A 20,136-nucleotide genomic window follows, 5' to 3' on the forward strand; every position below is an offset into this window, starting at 1 on the left:
TTGTGCCCACCTCTGATGTCATCATGTCTGTTCCTACATCACTGCCCCACCCCCAATGCTATCTGCCCATCCCCCAGTGTTCTGGTTTAGCTAACAGCAAAGGTGGCAACCCTAAATACACCAGCAGTATCCAAGCAAAGCTATAGTTCCCTTCACCCACCAATCAATTAAAAGTACGTGAAACGGCCGATGAGCGTTTCGCTGCAACACATTGGCCTTTGTCAAGACCTCGAGGTGTTGTTTCTGAAACGTGTGCTCTGTGTGTCGACTGAATCAAATTGATTTAAGGGCCCCATTAGGTCATAGCAGCCATGTTTCCAGCCTACGGATGCCGCCTAGCCCGTTGGGACCCCTAAATACTGTGCTCTGTATTCATTTCTGACACTGGGGCTCATTTATAAACAATGGGCAAATTTGCACCTGGGCAGTAACCCATAGCAACCAATCAGTTATTGGCTTTTTTTTTCCAACCAGCTGCAGGTGGAACTGTGAAAGCAATCATCTGATTGGTTGCCGTAACTGCCCAGGTGCAAATTTGCCCAGTGTTTATAAATGAGCCTCAGTGACACTTATGTTGACAGAGAAAGGGTGGAAGGCCAATCAGCACCAGGCCTATAGATATGAGATAACTAAGCCACTGCAAATACAGAACAAAATAAGTAAGGAAATTGTACATTATTATAGTAAATAAGCCTTTATTGTATCTGCTGCACTTGCAGAATATTTTCATAACAACTATATGACTGAATGAATGAGTCGCACCACCTGCTGCTTCACAATAATAATCCTCCCACTTCATTGACCTGACAGATCTACGGCAGCGGCTCTGGGGAATCACGTGACTGCGCTCATCACACCGAGGCGTCAACAAGAGGAGGGGCCAATCAGAAACGTCGTTACAGAATGCGTTCCATTCATAATGTGCCGTGATCTTGGAGTCGTCAGAGCCGGACAAGCATGGATTCGGGGCCCGAAGAGCTGATGCCCAGGCTGTTACCGGTTGAGGCCTGTGATCTTCCCGAGGACTATGATCCCTCCGTGCCGCCTCGGACCCCTCAGGAGTATCTGCGGAGAGTCCAGTAAGCTCCTGCCATGTGCGCTCTGTGCAGCAGCGACAAATGCGTATCGGGCAGATGTGAAGCCCCTGATACTGCCTGTGCTACTGAACCGCTGTATTGCCGGGCTATTCCTTTTCTTATCATTTGCCTCTTGTTACAGGGGGGCTGCAGCAGGTGGGGCATGCCAAGTCCGTGGGGCATACCAAGTCCGTGGGGCATGTACAAGTCTTTGGTGCATACCAAGTCCTTGGTACCTGTTGTGTGCTGTGGTGGGATTATTATTACCACCACCATATATTTAGAAAGTACCAAATCCGTGGGTGGGCATGTACCATGTCTCTGGGGCATGCCAAGTCCGTGGGGCATGTACAAGTCTCTGGGGCATACCAAGTCCGTGGGGCATGTACAAGTCTCTGGGCATACCAAGTCTGTGGGGCATGTACAAGTCTTTGGTGCATACCAAGTCCTTGGTACCTGTTGTGTGCTATGGTGGAATTATTATTATTACCACCATATATTTATAAAGTACCAAGTCCGTGGGGCATGTACAAGTCTCTGGGGCATACCAAGTCTGTGGGGCATGTACAAGTCTCTGGGGCATACCAAGTCCTTGGTACCTGTTGTGTGCTGGGATTATTATTACCACCACCATATATTTTGACAGTACCAAGTCTGTGGGTGGGCATGTACCAAGTCCTTGGTAGCTGTGGTGGAATTATTATTACCACCATATATTTAGAAAGTGCCAACAAACTCCGCAGTTGTGTACAGTATAGGTGTGTATCTATTGAACATGCACATTATATACAATATACCTGACTGAAGCGGTAGAAAAGGGGCTTTTTTTTTTTAATTTAAGAGTTTACTGTCTAAAGTTCTATTTCTGGTCACACGTGGGCTTAGGTTTGGGATGTCTGGCCAACTGGACATTTGCTTGTTGACTAGGTATTTTCACATGGCAACGAATGAGGATGTCAAGTCCCTGTCACTACAGGGATCTTATGTCCAGGGGCGTAACTATAGAGGAAGCAGACCCTGCGGTTGCAGGGGGGCCCAGGAGTGTAGGGGGCCCAGTGAGACCCTAATTAATTAGCAATTTTAATATATCTTGGTAAAATATGCCAACTTATAAATATTTTGGGGCCCTAAATTTAATTTGCTATGGGGCCCAGTAACAACTAGTTACGCCACTGCTTATGTCCCTTAACTGTAATGTTATTTTACTCAGGGCCAAACACACAGATGAGGGGGGGGGGTCTGTGGCATCTTCGGGCAGAAAAATAGGGAACCCACTAATTTAGGATTTGGCTGAAAAAACCCCCCATCCTCTGTTAAAGATTTGGGCAAATACAGAACCAAATCCTGGATATGCAAATTAGAGAAACAAGGTGGAAAGGGAACTAAAGAAGGTTAAATAATTCTAGACGTCCTTGTTTGTGTGACATCTGTGATGTTTAATAGTACAGGTGTGGGACCTGTTATCCAGAATACTGGGGACCTGGAGGATTTAAGGATAATGGATCTTTCTGTAATTTGGATCTTCATACCTTAAGTCTACTAGAAAATCATGTAAACATTATATAAGCCCAATAGGCTGGTTTTGCTTCCAGTAAGGATTAATTATATCTTAGTTGGGATCAAGTACAAGCTATTGTTTTATTATTGCAGAGGAAATAGAAATAATTTTTAAAAATTTGGATTATATGGATACAATTGAGATGGCCTTTACGTAATTCGGATATTTCTGGATAATGGGGTTCTGGACAGGACTGGACTGGAATTCAAAATAGGCCCTGGCATTGCTAGTACACAGAGGCCCAAACAACCCCACCAGCCCACTTAAAAGTCCCTTTCTATGTCATCTTACAACAGCCCCTCTGGCATTTGCCAGAACCCACAGATTGCCAGTCCGGGCCTGTTTCTGGATAACTGATCCCATATCTGTATACCATTTGCACTGAATTTTAGATCTGATTTGGACCTTTGACGTGTCACAAGCATAAAACTAAAACCTATCCTGGTCTTGGGGTAAAATAAGCTTTACATAAGGCAATAAGGTTTGCCATAAAAAGGGAAGGATATGTGCATTTTGTGCCTTTGGTTTTTATGCATTGGTTTTCACTTTTTTTTTCTATTGCCACAGGATTGAAGCAGCACGTTGTCCTGATGTAGTCATTGCACAGATTGATCCCAAAAAGTTGCGAAAGAAACAGACCGTTAGCATATCTGTAAGTATCCTACTGTATGGCCAGCTTTACAGGAAAATATCCTCAAGCAAGGTCGTCAAACAATCAGATTTTTCATGCCCATCGTGAGGTCAAGCCGGGGTTTCTATTTGGGCTGCACCTACGCCAGAGGGTGCCCCACAAGCATGCCCCCCTCCATAGCACTGGGGATTGGGTTGCAGCAGGGAATCCCCAGAGCTTCTGATAATCTTGAATGGAAGCTGGGCAGCATGCTGCCCCTAAAACCTTGGCGCCCTTGCCACAAATCTGGGCCTACATGAGATGGGCAGTATTGGCCCTCAGGCCAATGGTCGGATCATAATTGCTGCTATGCCAGTTGTCCGATCGAGGACCTCATCAGTGTGCAAATGCTTGATCCAACAGGGAAATCAAACATGCCCGATTGGCAATTTTCAGCCAGATATTGGTTAGGTTTGGTTTGCCCATCAGAGGGCCCCATACACTGGCAGATTACTGGCTGTCAAGTCGGTCTGAAGGACCCAAATTGGTGGTTCAAATCTGCCCGTATATGGCCACTTTTAGAGTTAAAGGGGACCTGTCATCCTAAAAAATAAATCCAAATCTGGTTTTCTGATGTTAGTTAAGCAAGATTAAAGGAGAAGGAAAGCTACGGAGGCATTTTATTGTCAATAGATTAGCTGCAATAGTACAAGCTAGAATGCTATATTTATTCTGTAGAATGTTTTACCATACCTGAGTAAAAAGCTCTAGAAACTCTCTGTTTGTTTAGGATAGGAGCTGCAGTATTAACATGGTGTGACATCACTTCCTGCCTGAGTCTCTCCCTGCTCTGGGCTCAGATTACAGTAGAGAAGGGAGGGGGTGGGGGGAGAGGAACAAACTGAGCATGCTCTTGCCCAGGGCAATGAGGTTTAAGCTGAAGGCAGGAAGTCTGATACAGAAGCCCATGTGTACACAATAGAAGGAAAGAAATGCAGTGTTTCTTTTGACAGGGGACTCAGAGCAGCACTACTTTGGGGGTTTACTGGTGTATTTAGATGGACCATTCTGATAAGGCTTACTTAGTTTTAACCTTTCCTTCTCCTTTAAGTTTACTTGCACTATATACATGATTTCAATCTTCTTTCAGTCTTGTAAATCACAATCGCATCAAGCAGGCAGCAGCCACTTTGTGGACACTGTTCTAAAGGCAAGCTACAATTTTGCCAAAATCTTTGTTTATGCACCAAAGCCCGTGCACTGGCTACAAAATGAAGTGTTGGAGATTGAAGGGGAATGCGAGGAGAGCAGTGACATCTAGGAATTACAGAATGGAAAGTGAAAGTAATTGCCTGCCCTGCCTTTATGACTAAGGCATAGAGGGGGGGCAGGCAATATATGATTGACAGCTGAGTTTTAAATGAGTTTATAACCAGTATGGTTGTTTTAATAAAAAAAAAAAGAATTTGGGCTTCATGATTAATTATAAAATTACTTTTATTATACAGATTTTGATGTGTGGGTGACGGGTCCCCTTTAAGATCACCCAACAGATTTAACTTCCCTTAGGTCCAGGGATCACTGAGTAAATCAAAGGTTTTTTTATTTTTCTAATGTACTAAATGGAAACCAGGTGCCAAAGGACAAGAATATTTTGTTGTTTTTCCCTAAGGATTTAACCCACACTGTTTGTCAGCTTGTGTTCATTATTAAGTTATAATGTAAGTTTAAGTTCAGTGTTCGGTAGAAATAAGTCATTGATGACTCTCCTGACAGCTGTAACACTGGGCAGTACATCATTTCTGAAGTCTGTTTTATTGAGGCATTGATGGATCTTTAAAATTACAAGCGCATGTAAGTTCTGAAGCCTGGTGGGGACAGTAAAGTAGTGATGTGCAGGCCGTCCCGATACCCGCGGGTTTAGTCGCGTTCAGACACATGTACACAAATTTGGGCCACAAGCTGGTTCGGGCAGAGCTCTTCCTGCCTCCCTTCTCACTTGCGACCTCTTCCGGCAGCATCTATTCATAGATCTGCACCTATAATAAATCTTGAAGAGGGGTCCCAAATAGTAAGATGATTACTCACTTAATATATTGTAGCATCACATTTGGAATTGCCAGATACAGAGGAAGTAAAGACTAATAAAACACTAGGCAATTTCTCCACCAGCTGAGAACCTCCGTATCACTCGATGCTATCCCATGAGTCCTCTTGTCATTTACAACACACAGGCATCATTGGTGTTTTCTCATCCTGTGACTAAAAAGCCTAGAGGTACATTTATCAAAGGTCGAATTTAGAATTCATGTAAACTCATACATAAAATCGATATTCTACCAATCAAAATTTATATAAAAAAATCATATATTTATTTTTTCAAACCCGGGTGAATTGAATCGAATTCAATTAGAATTTTAAAAACTTGAATCGAGTTTTTACTCCATAAAAAAAAAACAAAAAAAAAAACTTGCATGTCAGGAAGGCTGCAACTCCAAATTGATCCCTGGACGTCTCCCATTGACTTAAACCGCAATTCGGCTGATTTTGGGTGGCAAATAGTCTAATTTGAGTTCTTAAAGGGCCAGAGTATGATAAAGCTCGAAAATCGTATTAGAATTTTTTTTAATTCAACAGTCATCGAATTTGACCCTTGATAAATCTGACCCCTAGTGTGACAACTCCCAAAAGGAAATAATCAGTATGCTGTGTGTTTACAATTTTCAGCTGTCGGGATGCCAGCCTGCTCCTGATGGGTACTCTCCAAGCCTCCGCTGGCAGCAGCAACAAGTAGCACAGTTTTCTGCTGTCCGCCAGGTAATGCTCCTTCTCTTATAATTCTATTACTTTGTGGTAGATGTGACAAAAACAACTCCAGTAAAGTCTATAGGGGTTTTGAACTGCATGCCTTTTCTGAGAGTATTCTTCAAACATATCAAGGTCAGTTGCCGTCGACCACCTCCCATTACACACAATATACAACATGGAAAGAGCCAATTATGCCAGCTACCAGACTAAATACCGGTATGGGACCCGTTATCCGGAAACCTGTTATCCAGAAAGTCCCAACTTACGGAAAGGCCATCTCCCATAGAATCCATTTTATCCAAATAATTTTTTCAAAATGACTTCCATTTTCTCTATAATAATAAAACAGTACCTTGTACTTGATCCCAACTAAGATATAATGAATCCTTATTGGAAACAAAACCAGCCTATTGGGTTTATTTAAAAAAAAATTGGATTATTTGGATAAAATGGAGTCTACGGGAGACAACCATTCTATAATTCAGAGCTTTCTGGATATCGGGTTTCCGGTTAAGGGATCCTTTACCATGTTTCTCTTAGTGGATGTTTTTATTATTTTTTTTTTTTAACATTACTTTTTATTGATTTTCATTCAATAAAACAAACGTAAAGGGGGGGGGAAGAGAAGGGGTAGCGGCCCTGCCTGAGGGTCTCCTATATTTACCAGGATACACATACTTTTCTCAGAATATCACTTACATTTTAACTTTTTTAAGTTCAGACATCCAATACAGTTATTCCTCCAGCCTCAGTCCATGGTTGCCAAATTTTATCAAATTTATCAGGACAGCCCGTGCTAGGTATGTAAGTTTGATCATAGGTAGGATATTGGTAATTTGCCTTTGCCACATTTTTAGTGTAGGTGTTCTCGGCCCATCCATCTCAGAATGACACACTTTTTTTACATAATATAGTAGTCCTCTAGTGAGAAGGTTCATGTGTTTGCCCATGACAACTCCATCAAGCACTCCCAACAATTAGGATGTGCCTCTGTTCAAGCTGTAGTAGCTGCTTACATGATATTTTTCACTCTACAGAGTCTGCACAAGCACAGGGGTCACTGGAGGTCTCAGCCTTTGGACAGCAATGTTACAATGGTGAGTGTCTCGCTGCACATGTACAAACGCTCCGCTACAGCACGGCCTCCACATGCTAAATATTTTCCACTGTGTGTGCTTCAATAAAGCCGTCTTTATTATACAAAGATTGTGTGCGTACAACTCCGGACTAGCACCTAACATGTGGAAGAAATACTTGCATAAAGGTCATTTCTAATGTACCCTATCTGTGCAACAAGGGCTTTCGTATTCATCTTGCACTATAGTAGAATTTAAGTTAGTGACTGTTCAGAATTAGTGTTTACTGAATGTTTCAAGTGACGTCGGTAAAAAACTGAATTCAAAAATGCTCTTTTGTCTGATCTCCAGCCAAGCACAGAGGATGAAGAGAGCTGGAAAAAGTTCTGTCTGGGGGAACGGCTATATTCTGACCTAGCAGCTGCCCTAAACAGCGAGAGCCAGCATCCAGGAATTGATTACATTAAGGTGTGATATATTAACTGCTGCATGTTTCTGTGGGGGTCATTTATAAACAACGGCCAAATTTGCTCCTGGGCTGTAACCCATGGCAACCAATCAGATGATTGCTTTCGGTGCTCAACCTGCAGCTGTCTGAAAAAAGCTAATTACTGATTGGTTACTATGGGTTACTTCCCAGGTGCAAATTTGCCTACTGTTTATGCCCCCAGTGTATCTAAAATAGTAACTGAGTAGTTGTACCATTATCCCTAGACATAACAGTTTAGCAAATGACACAAGCCTGTTTGATTTAATAAAAAAAAAAAATCAAAAGAAGATAGATGACCTATAATTCTACACATTCTTTCAGGTTGGTTTCCCACCGTTGCTGAGCATTGTTAGTCGGATGAGCCAGGTAAGACCTTACATTTCTTTATCAATAAAATCAGATTTTTTTTTTTTTAAACAGGTTCACCTTTCAGTTAACCTTTCGGTATGCTATAGAACAGCCAATTGGTCTTCATTATTTATCTATAATTTGCCTTCTTCTGACTCTTTGCAGCTTTCAAATGGGGGTCAGTGATCCCCATCTACAACACAAATGCTATCAAAGGCTACACATTTATTGCTACTTTGCATTACTCCTCTTTCTATTCAGGCCCTCTCCTATGCATATTCCAGTCTCTTGTTCAATGAATGTATGGTTGCTAGGGTAAGTTGGACCATAGCAACCAGACTGATGAAACTGTAGAGCTGCTGAATACAAAGCTACATAACTCAAAAACCACAAATAATAAAACATGAGACCCAATTGCAAACTGTCTCAGAATATCACTCTCTACATCAGTGGTCCCCAACCAGCAGCTCGTGAGCAACATGTTGCTCCCAGTGGTCTCAAAGCAGGTGCTTTGAATTCCTGGCTTAGAGGTTTCATAAAAACCAGATGCACTGCCAAACAGAGCCTCATGTCGGCTTTCAGTCCATATAGGGGCTACCAAACAGCCAATCACAGCCTTTATTTGACATTCCCATGGACTTTCTCATGCTTGTGTTGCTTTCCAACTCTTTTTTTACATTTAAATGTGGCTCACGAGTAAAAAAGGTTGGGGACTCGTGCTCTACATCATACTAAAAGCTATTAAAAAAGTTTAAACCTGCATTGTAGTTACCGAGAGAGAGAGACTTTTTATGATGCAGTTGTTTAAAGGGATACGGTCATGGGAAAAAAATTTTTTTCCAAAATGAATCAGTTAATAGTGCTGCTCCAGCAGAATTCTGCACTGAAATCCATTTCTCAAAAGAGCAAACAGATTTTTTTATATTCAATTTTGAAATCTGACATGGGGCTAGACATTTTGTCAATTTCCCAGCTGCCCCATGTCATGTGACTTGTTCTCTGATAAACTTCAATCACTCTTTACTGCTGTACTGCAAGTTGGAGTGATATCACACCCTCCCTTTCCCCCCCCCAGCAGCCAAACAAAAGAACAATGGGAAGGTAACCAGATAACAGCTCACTAACACAAGATAACAGCTGCCTGGTAGATCTAAGAACAACACTCAATAGTAAAAACCCATGTCCCACTGGGACACATTCAGTTACATTGAGAAGGAAAAACAGCAGCCTGCCAGAAAGCATTTCTCTCCTAAAGTGCAGGCACAAGTCACATGACATGGGGCAGCTGGGAAATGGACAAAATGTCTAGCCCCATGTCAGATTTCAAAATTGAATATAAAAAAATCTGTTTGCTCTTTTGAGAAATGGATTTCAATGCAGAATTCTGCTGGAGCAGCATTATTAACTGATTCATTTTGAAAAAAATTTTTTTTCCCATGACAGTATCCCTTTAAACCCACTGATTAGATCTCTAGAGGCCATAGGCAGTGAGATAAGATAATGACCTCCTGCAGGGCCACCATTAGAAACCACGGGGCCCCGTACAACAATTTTTGGGGCCCCTCCCCAGATCCTGCCCACTCCACAACACAGTTAAAAGACAACACAGACATCAGCGCTAAAAAAATGTGTAACACCCCCCCACACTCACAACTTATAAAAAACCATTGATGGCCAGTGCCCCCTTATAAGTAAAAAAAACAAAAATTGTGGTGGCAGGGCCCCCCATAAAAGTTTTTAAAAAAAAAAAAATTGGTGGGTCAGGCCCCCCCCCCTACAAGTTGATGTCCGTAGAATCAAGTTGACACCCCACATTGATGTCAGTAGAATTGAACTTGTTTATTAGGGGAAAGGGGAAAAATCCCCTCTTTGCTCCTCAGACACCCAAGGAGTTATAACCACACTTAAAAGAGTAGAAAAGAACCTTGTTTGTGACTGTAATTTTATACAAATATAAAAAAGTTCTCCAATTAAACAATAATTGAGTGCGTCTACTCCTGCGCTCCCCTGCGGCTGAATGGAAGAAAGCACAATGCAGGGGAGCGCAGGTAAAACCGCCCGTGTGTAAGAGCCCCTATTTATCACAGTCAGTCCTGCCATATTAAACTCTATTTATGTCACAATATCTTATATTACTAATATTTATACATAGCATGTATTCCTGTGATTAATTTTTTTTCTCAATTATTTTATATTTAGGCGACAGTAACAAGTGTGCTAGAATACTTGGTGAACTGGTTTGAAGAGAGGAACTTTACTCCAGAGCTGGTAAAACATATAGATGTATATCTTCATTTGTAATGTGGGCTGCAGAAGCCTTACCTTATTATTATTATTATTATTATTATTATTATTATTATTATTATGTCCCTATATATTTCAACAGTGCCTACTAAGTAGTAAACAGAATATAGTGGAATGCTTGTAGACTTTGCAAAGGGTTGAGTGCATATACAGTCTAAAGCCAGCAATATATGGCTAGATCCCTATTGCAATTATCATGCTGTAGGTCATATGAGGGGCCCATGCTGTGTATTGCACCTTCTACCCAATGCTAAAACTGAGGAAATGGTTACCCTTCTTTACTAAATAAGATACCTTTCTAAACGGTCATGCGTCATCAAATCGTCATCATAATAGGAAGGATTTGATGACGCATGACCGTCGGTGAGCTAAGGACGCTGACTAAGCTCGGCGCATCCTCTGTTTCTGAGTTCTCGTGAGAAGTAAAACAGTGACGCACAGTGCGGAAGTCTACTTCTAGGCGCGTATTGAATGGACTCGTCACTTTCGCCTTGATAAAGCTTCTAAGCAAAACGCATGTCGGCGTTCTCTAGATTTTAATGAATTTTGCCATCTTTGATTCTAATCTAATCAATCTTTTTAACCTTATTCAATTGAGCAACAGCCTGGTTTGGGCCATCACGGGTTTGGGGTGAAGCGCTGCTGGGTGCAAGCCTACTTTTTCTTTAAAATCTCCGACCCTTCCTTTCTAACGGGCCAGGGTTTTGTGGCTTTTTAGGGATATCTAGCCTCTTCCAATTATTAGGGCAAGTTAAATAACAAGGCCACAGTCCAGTGGCGTAACTAGATATTACTGGGCCCCACAGCAAATTATTTTTTCAGGCCCCCAAAATGTTTAGAGATTTGACTTGTTTTACCAATATTTATTGAAACTGTATATGAATTAGGGCCTCGTGGGGCCCCTATACCCCCGTGGGGGGGGGGCCCTGCAGCCGCAGGGTCTACTTCCTTTGTAGTTACGCCCCTGCCACAGTCCCGGTTACCCTGTCCTGCCTTATCTTTGTGGTGTCCCAGTTTCTAGAAACGATACAGGCAGCTAGTTTACGGGACAACTCCACCATCTTATTTTTCCAATTTCTATTACTATTTTATGGATTTCAACCACAGCAATTTTTAACCCGCTCACAATCATGGTAATTTATATACTTCTAGATAACTAATGAATTATCAAGTCTATTCACTTTAATTTATTGCACAGCACCTTATCTGATAATCAATTATAAGTAAGCTGTGTAGCACCATTCGACTCATCACAGCCTGGGTAGAAAATTTAATTCATTGATATACATTTAATTAGTTGGTTTTTGAATGTATTAGTGGCGTTTATTTTTTAATAAATGTATGAATGAAGGCTTGTATAATGTATTCAATTGGCCTACTCAGGATTAATTTATAATTATATGTTGTTTAAAACAACTAATTGATTAGAATATAATTGCACTTGCACTTTAGGGCACTTTAGCACCCCCCCCCCCACAAATGGAACAATTTATGGTTTTCCTGTATTTCTAAAAAACTCGTAAGTCAAAACTTTGCCAAGTAAAAGTTTTCAAGGTGCTAGAGAATTCAGTGGAAACTGCTCTGATCCTAATGGACCACTTTAAAGGAAATTAATTTAAATTAACAATGGGGTCTGCGTTGAGCTTGTTTACTTTCTTTTCTAGACAAGACAGGAGAAGAAAGTCCACATTCCTCTCTGTATATGTATGGTGCTGAAGAGCTACCACTGTATCTGTTGCACACAACTCTCTCCTATTTTGCTCTCTTGGCAATAAAAATAAACACTGGTTGTCTTCTAGGGTCGTTGGCTTTATGCTTTGCTGGCCTGCCTGGAGAAACCACTGCTGCCTGAGGCTCACTCTCTTATTAGGCAGTTGGCACGAAGATGCTCACAAATCAGAGCTGGGGTGGTAAGCGAGTTATTTCTGCAGATTTAAAACTGTCAACCACGATGGCTCACTTGTTCACTTTTCTGCATTCAGCTTTTGAAAACATATTCTTATTTATTGTTTTGTCTTCTACCTTTTTCCAACTTGTATTTTTTTTTAAATTCTTTCTGCTTCACGCTGGCACTGAAGGAACAGATTCTGATTATTGTTACATTTGTATCTCTTATATTTTTATAGAGGCGCAGTCCCTTAATTTATCATTTTGACTCATTTCTGGGGTAAAGTTTCATAATTCATAATAGCAAGTTATCGGTAACACCATCGTTACTCTTTATATCCCAAGGATGAAAAAAAGTCTGAATCGAAAATCAGGCATCTCAGACCTGCCTAGTTTGTATATAAGTCAATGGGAGAGGCCCCAAAGATATCCTGATCTGTGCTGGGTTTCGTGCAATAATCCGAAGATTATGTGGCTTTCAGGCACAAATCCGAAAAATTTCTTTTTTTTTTTTTTCTCCATACACAAGAAATTTTTGGAAAAATGTATTGATAAATAAAGGGGGAAAACCCATGTGGATTTGGTCAGTAGTTTTCAGAAAATACTCAGATATTTTCCTTTGCAAAAGATTCTACCGAATCCTAATTTAGTATTTTTACTTCCTTGTTTTGTGACAAAAAAGTCATGTAATTTCCCTCTGTGACAGTTTTCGTTCTTGTCGGTTCGGCCAGGCAGAAGGATTCGGCTGAAGCTGAATACCGAACCAAATCCTGGATTCGGTGCATCCCTATTTTGAAATAAAGCAGACACCGGCCGGGTCAAGGAATCCATTCAGGCTTAAGTCTGAGTGAGAGGAGAGAAGGGGAGCTGAAGAACAGAAGATCAGTTTTTATGAAAACTAGGGATGCACCGAATCCACTATTTTGGATTTAGCCGAACATGCAACCAAATCCTAATTTACATATGCAAATTATGGATGGGAAGGGGAAAGCATTTTTTACTTGTTTTTCAACAGTCATGTGATTTCCCTCCCTTCCCTTAATTTACATATGCAAATTAGGATTCGGTTCGGCCGGGCAGAAGGATTCGGCCGAATTCTGCTGAAAAAGGCCAAATCCTGGATTCGGTGCATCCCTAATATTTTTGGATATTGATAACCCCCTTAGTGTATGGAGCAATGAGTACATTTCCAGCAGGCTTTATGTAATTTGTGTTGGGAGTTTTCTTTACTATTTAGACAATTCTCTTGCTATACAGAATGAATCCTGACAACCAAATAACTGTGAACTCTATTTATCCTAGGAACATAAGGAAGATGATCGGGTGTCTCCACTGAACTTATTCATCTGTCTGGTTGGCAGGTAAGGAGCTTCACAAGCTGTAAATATTGGCTGCAATGTATTTAGGCAACTAAAAGGGGAAGAATTGGTAAATGGAAGACTTCTCATCATTGAAATGTTCAGAGGGTGCATTATATATAATATGTAGCGTTTCTAAAATCCCACTCATATAGGCAGTGCTAAATAATAAATATTATGTTCTAATTTGGCCTATAAAGGACTGTTTTAGAAACCTCCGCCTCACATATTAACCTAAGACATATTAAATACACGATGTGTAGCAGTTGTTTTTGCAGTTGCGATCCTCAACCTAACTTTTATTTTCTTGGTGCAAAAGCACAGTCATGCTGTGAGTTGCTGACACATTTCACTTGTTCTGATCTAATTCCTGGATATTTGCAACACATAACTGACAAACCACATAGTTGTTTATCTAATAAAAGTATTTCTAAAATTCTTCATAGTCGGCATAGTTGTTTGTACAGGTATAGGATCTGTTATCTGGAAACCCATTATCCATAAAGCTCTGAATTATGGAAAGGTTGTCTCCCATAGTTCCCATTCTATCCAAATAATCCAAATTTTTAATAAAATAATAGTAATAGTAAAACAGTAGCTTGTACTTGATCCCAACTAAGATATAATGAATCCTTATTGGAAGCAAAACCAGCCTATTGGGTTTATTTAACGTTTACATGATTTTCTAGTAGACTTAAGGTATGAAGACAAAAACAGAACAGGAGCCAGTCAAAATCAAAAAGTTTGCAATAAGTTATGCATGCAAGTAAAGGTTTGTTTATATGGGGAGAGGGGAGGGATATACTCTATACAGTTCACCCCAGTCCACAGGTGCATATCCACAGAATTGCAACAATAGTTGTGAATCCCTCCAAAAATCGTCAAAATTATTTTTAAAAAAAGAAAAATGCTAAATTATTTATTAGGATATGGTAGAAAACAGCCTAACGCGTTTCGTGCCTGTTAGGGCACTTACTCAGCCTATAAGTACGTTCCCTAACAGGCACGAAACGCGTTAGGCCTTTTCTACTACGTCCCAATAAATGATTTTGCATCTTTTAATAATCTTGACTGTTTTTGGAGGGGCTCGCATCACATCTATTGTTGCAATTTAAGGTATGAAGATCCAAATTATGGAAAGATCAGTTATCTGGAAAATCCCAGGTCCCGAGCATTCTGGGTAACAGGTCCTATACCTGTATTAGGAAAAAAGTTTAAGTTGAGGAAGCACAATAATAAACCATGGCACCACTGATAAATCATTATCTTAATCAATACAAACGTCTTTCTCTTACACAGGTACTTTGAACAGCGAGATTTGGCTGACTGTGGTGACCCATCTTGATGATGATCAGGCAGCTTTACCCCCCCTCCCCCACTCTCCCAGAGCATCTCGGCAATATCCATGCTATCCACTCCCCTTCTCATCCAGTGGTGCACCAACTATATCGTTTTTGGATTCAGGAAACTGTGTGGTTTAACCCTCTCAGTGCCAAAAAGGGCCTTGAAGGAGCTAGGACAGGCATGGATAATCTCTAGCCTTCAGATGTTTAACTACAACTACCAAGAGCCGAAGAAGTTGCAGTTGAACCGCATCTACAGCACTTCACTTTGCCAATCCCTGAATTTTGGCACCGACCAATTGCACGTCGACCTCTTGCCTGCCATTGGCAGTATAGTATAATGTTTTCCCTTTCTTGGAGTCTGAAGGAGCAACGGTCTTATTTATTGTTCGTTCTGTTTTTTGTTTTGTTTTTTTTTTTTCAAGTCATTTTTCATATATTGGCCAAAGTTGGAAAGATATTAAGTGCCTCAGTGGGTTTGTGGAAACCATTTTCCATTCATTAAACCCCACCCTGCTGTTAACCCCTCTTTTGCCAGTTGTTCAACAAGCTGGGAAAGAGTCGTTAAATCAGTCTGTAGCATGGGAAAGCTGTGAAACTGTACAGTTAAGATTATGTATTTGCCTTTAATTTGGACTGTTCCCCCCCCCCAGTTTGCCTGTTATCATCTGTGTCTGAGCTGCCTCTGTAATATGGTCTGCTCCTAAACCTGGGACTCTGCAGTGTATTAGAATACCTTACCCCTTTCCTTTGTTAGGTCTTGATTTTAAATAAAGAACCAAGTGCTTCCTACAACAACTACCTTCTATTTAATTGTCGGGATGGGTTGAGTTGGGTTGGATGGGTTAAAGGAGAAGGAAAGCTACGGAGGCATTTTTTTTTGTCAATAGATTAGCTGCAATAGTGCAAGCTAGAATGCTATATTTATTCTGTAAAATGCTTATACATACCTGAGTAAAAAGCTCTAGACGCTCTTTGTTTAGGATAGCAGCTGCAGTATTAGCTATGTGTGACATCACTTCCTGCCTGAGTCTCTCCCTGCTCACTCATAGCTCTGGGCTCAGATTACAGCAGAGAAGGGAGAGGAGCAAACTGAGCATGTCCACGCCCAGGGCAAGGAGGTTTAAGCTGAAAACAGGAAGTCTGATACAGAAGCCCATGAGTACACAATAGAAGGAAAAAAATGCTGTGTTTCTTTTGACAGAGGACTCGGCACAATTACTTTGAGTGTTTACTGGTGTATTTATATAGACCTTTCTGATAAGGCTTACTTAAGTTTTAACCTTTCCTTCTCCTTTAAATATGCATTGACATGTTTTAGCAGCTGTGTGAGTAACATTTACTTGGTTTTTATGTACTTATTTTTTTTTATTTTGTGTAATACCCCTTTTTTCTTTCCAAATAGTCTCCAGGCAAAATGGTGATTGGCTACTTGTGGTGCAGTTAGTTCTGACTTCCAAGAAGCATTAAAGGAACAGTAAGATCAAAAAAATAAATAAATAAATAAAGTTTTAAAGTAAGAAAATTATAATGCAGTGTTGCCCTGCACTAGTAAAACTGGTGTGTTTGCTTCAGAAACACTACTATTGTTTATATAAATAAGGTGCTGTGTAGCAAATGGCAGCCATTCAAAGGAGAAAAGGCTCAGGTTACACAGATAGCAGATAAGCTCTGTAGAACACAATGGTGTTATCTGTTCTCCACTATTTAACCTTTTAATTTAATATTTTTGGTGGTACTGTTCCTTTAACTATAGTGGGTGGGAAATTCACAAAGCATTGGTAAAACTGGTGTGTTTGCTTCAGAAACTCTACTATAGTTTATATAAATAAGCTGCTGTGTAGCCAGGGGGCAGCTATTCAGATAGATAAAACTCCATTGTATTGGACAGGGCTTATCTGTTATGTGCTGTGTAACCTGTGCTTTTTATGCTTTCTTTTTATATGGATGCCCATATCTCTCCACAGCAGCTTATATATTCAAACACATAGCTTTCACTAGTGCAGGCAAAAAGTATATTATATGTTAATTACTTTTAAACATCTTTTGACTTTTTGGTGTTACTGTGCTTTTAGTAGTAATAATCTGTTAACCAATTAAAATGGCTCACCTTGTTCCAGATGACCCATTGGAATTAAGTTCTGGGGAAGTGTTTCAGCCTGTTAACTATAACTTCTGTGTTTTTTTTTTAATTTATTTTTTAACACTTTCAGTTTTAGCTCCGTAAATGCATAGGAATGTGCAGGGCCAGAACTACTACTTGGCCCAACTTTTTAGAACCAAAGTTATTAAAACCCCTAGATACTTTTTACCCATTGTTTTAATTAAATACATCCCGCACAAGCCCTATTCATGTGGTGGAAGAGAAGAAGTAACTCAATTACTCACTCAATTATCTTCTGAAATCTAATGACCTCTGAGTACAGTAATGAAAGTGGGACACCATCTTTATGGCCTTAGCAATATTGAAGATGGGGAAACGAAATCTCTGAAATTAATTTAAAAAAAGGCCAGCAGAAACAAAAAACACACACACACCTACCACTGTCTAACTATTAATTCCGTGCCTGCAAAATTCATAAGTAAAAGCAGAAAGATGTAATCTCGCCAGTTGTCCTCACTCTTGTTTTGCAAGAGGTTTTTTTTCAAATGGCAAAAGATTCCTACTTCTCTTTCATTGTCCTCACAAGCTCCATTCACTGAACTTGTGTTTAACAAGGGGGGTGTACAGGGGTTTCAAACATTCACAGCTTATTTACAGAACTATAGAATTATAAAGGCCAGGACATATGTTGGCAAACAATTTGTAGGTGCTGGATGACCAGATGCCAAACCTGTTTTCATTTTGTAGTGTTACTGGCCCTTTAAGTCTTGGCAAAATAAAGTGGTTTTAGTTAAAGTCTATATTAGCTTGTCTAACTGCACAGGTATGTATTGTACGGTATGAAAGCAGTTTTGACATCCCATCACCCCACAGGTACATAAGATCATTGGCATACATCAAATTCTGTCATTTAGAACACTTGCTTGAACAATGGATTGGCAAGTCTCACATATGTGTTCAGCCAGGCTGGTCAGGGTTCAGCCATCGAAAAACGTTATAGTCCATGAACATTTGGTATAGTCAGTCACTGCTTGCAATACACCAAACAAACAAACAAATAAAATGATATGTGCATTTGCAGACATTTAGTTATACAGGCCTGAGGTGCAGCAAGCAGAACGCTACTTTGTTCCATAGGTTTATAATGCCCATCACACATTTTTAGGTTGGACCTTGGCTAATTTGTTCTTCCTACGAGCCACTGCTGCCTTTAGTGCTCCTACAATCTCTTCCTGGCTGCTCAGCACATTATATTGAATCACTGCTACCAAAAGGTCAAAGTGCTGTGGCTCATATGTAAAGTTCTTGGTCCGATATGGTGATTCCTTACGTCTCCATTTAATTTCTCCTCTTCAGTCTTCTATTCTACTCTTGGGAATGCAAAAGGAATTATTAGGGGTTCGCAAAAGTTTTCTAAGACCTCTGGTCCCCGCCCATCCCAGATCCCAACGCTAAGCCCTGTTTCAAACCCACCCTACACCACAGTAAAACGTTTGCATAGACACCACCGCTAAAAACAGTAAACCCCCTCACACACAGGTTATAAAAAGCCATTGGTGGTCAGGGACCCCTTATAATTAAAAAAAAAAAAAAAAACTTACCGTACCTTAGATTCTTCTTCTTCAGTTTCTCTCGGCTTTCTTTCATAGCTTCAGGTCTTTTCGCGGCTTCAGAACGTCAACTTCAGGTCTTTTCGTGGCTTTGGCACTTTGGTGGGGCATGAACTTCAGCATTGTTAAGGGGGGGGCTTGAAAAGTGCAATACAACTAGGCCCCCCTTCAGACCCAGTACAGCTGTACCCTATGCCTCCCTTATGGCGGCCCTGACATAGAACCACAGGCTGCCCTAGTTTTCAGCAGCGGAGCACTGGCAGAGTCTGAAGTTAGCGATTACAATGACTTGGGGTTCCTGACAAACTGGCATCTCCCCCAGCTGTTAAAGGGGACGGAAACCTAGTTGGTGCAAAAACCCTCCCGTGTGTTGCTCACCCTCCCTCCTCCCCCCTGGCCTACCCGTCCCGCTGGGCAAATGCCCCTAACTTGTTACTTACCCTTCTGCGCAGGTCCAGTCCAGGGAGATCACAGGCACCATCTTCTTCCACGCGATCTTCTTCCTGCTTTGAACGGCGTTTTGGCGGTACGGATTTACTGCGCATGCGCCAAAAGTCACAAAGTACTTTTGGCGCATGCGCAGTAGATCGTACCGGTGAAATGCTCCTACTGCGCATGTGCTGGTCAAAGCAGGAAGAAGATCGCGTGGAAGATGTCGTCTGTGAACTCCCTGGACTGGACCTGCGCAGAAGGGTAAGTAACAAGTTAGGGGCATTTGCCCAGCGGGACGGGTAGGCAGCACACGGGAGGGGGGAAGGGTTTTTGCGCCAACTAGGTTTCCTTCCCCTTTAAACCTTTCTAGACAATATTCTAAAGCCAGCCCTCCAGTGTCTGATAACTAAATATATGACCAGACTGCATTCTGCTCTCTCCCACTGAGAGACTATTAATACAACTTTGTGTTCTTGCATAAAAATGCTGTGCACATGTGCATTTAGGTACATTAAGCAACCGGCACATTTGTATCCTTCTTACCATTTAATTAACCATCATTTATGGCTTGGCCATATGAAAATATACACAACTTAAAGGAAAAGTGAGTGCCAATTTGTTAGGTACCCTACAGTGACAAATATCACTCGCCTTTTACCCCTGGACCAATCTGCATTGTTAAGAAAACACCCCATGAAAGCAAAATTCTAGTGAGCAACATACAGTACATATCTGGTTCTATGAATTTTCGCAATGTGTTGTTGACCATGAAAAAGTGAAGCACTATGGGAGCTGTAAGGTTAATAGAGTCCATGAACACATAGCATTCCTTTGGCTGCTTTTCATCCTCATTGGTGAAGGTGATTTCTGGGAAGGGGATGCCTCTCTCTGCAGTAGGTAGAGGTAGGTAGAGGTCAAGTGCAGCATCTTAAAGGAGAACTAAACTCTTATTGCACCAGCCTAAAGTTTCAGCTTGTCAATAGCAGCAATGATCCAGGACTTCAAACTTGTCACAGGGGGGACACTCACATGCTCAGTGGGCTCTGAGCAGCTGTTGAGAAGCTAAGCTAAGGGGTCGTCACTAATTATCCAGCAGAAAATGAGCTTCCCCTGTAATATAAGCTGATGCTAC

General features: G+C 41.0%; 2 protein-coding genes across 2 annotated transcripts in view; one reads left to right on the forward strand and one right to left on the reverse strand.

Moving 5' to 3' along the window:
- Positions 1 to 20,136, reverse strand: part of LOC108700312 — a 782,191-nt gene that overhangs the window by 688,139 nt on the left and 73,916 nt on the right. The gene's annotated exons all lie outside the window — the stretch shown is intronic.
- Positions 838 to 15,653, forward strand: gemin2.S (gem nuclear organelle associated protein 2 S homeolog). Its single transcript, NM_001094476.1, is given in 10 exon segments — positions 838 to 1,079; positions 3,202 to 3,286; positions 5,972 to 6,061; positions 7,090 to 7,149; positions 7,480 to 7,596; positions 7,940 to 7,984; positions 10,166 to 10,234; positions 12,070 to 12,180; positions 13,460 to 13,518; positions 14,815 to 15,653. Coding segments are annotated over 10 exon segments (804 nt in total). The 5' UTR covers positions 838 to 957; the 3' UTR covers positions 14,861 to 15,653.

This window comes from Xenopus laevis, chromosome 8S (genome assembly GCF_017654675.1).
Source record: "Xenopus laevis strain J_2021 chromosome 8S, Xenopus_laevis_v10.1, whole genome shotgun sequence".
NCBI lineage: Eukaryota > Metazoa > Chordata > Amphibia > Anura > Pipidae > Xenopus > Xenopus laevis.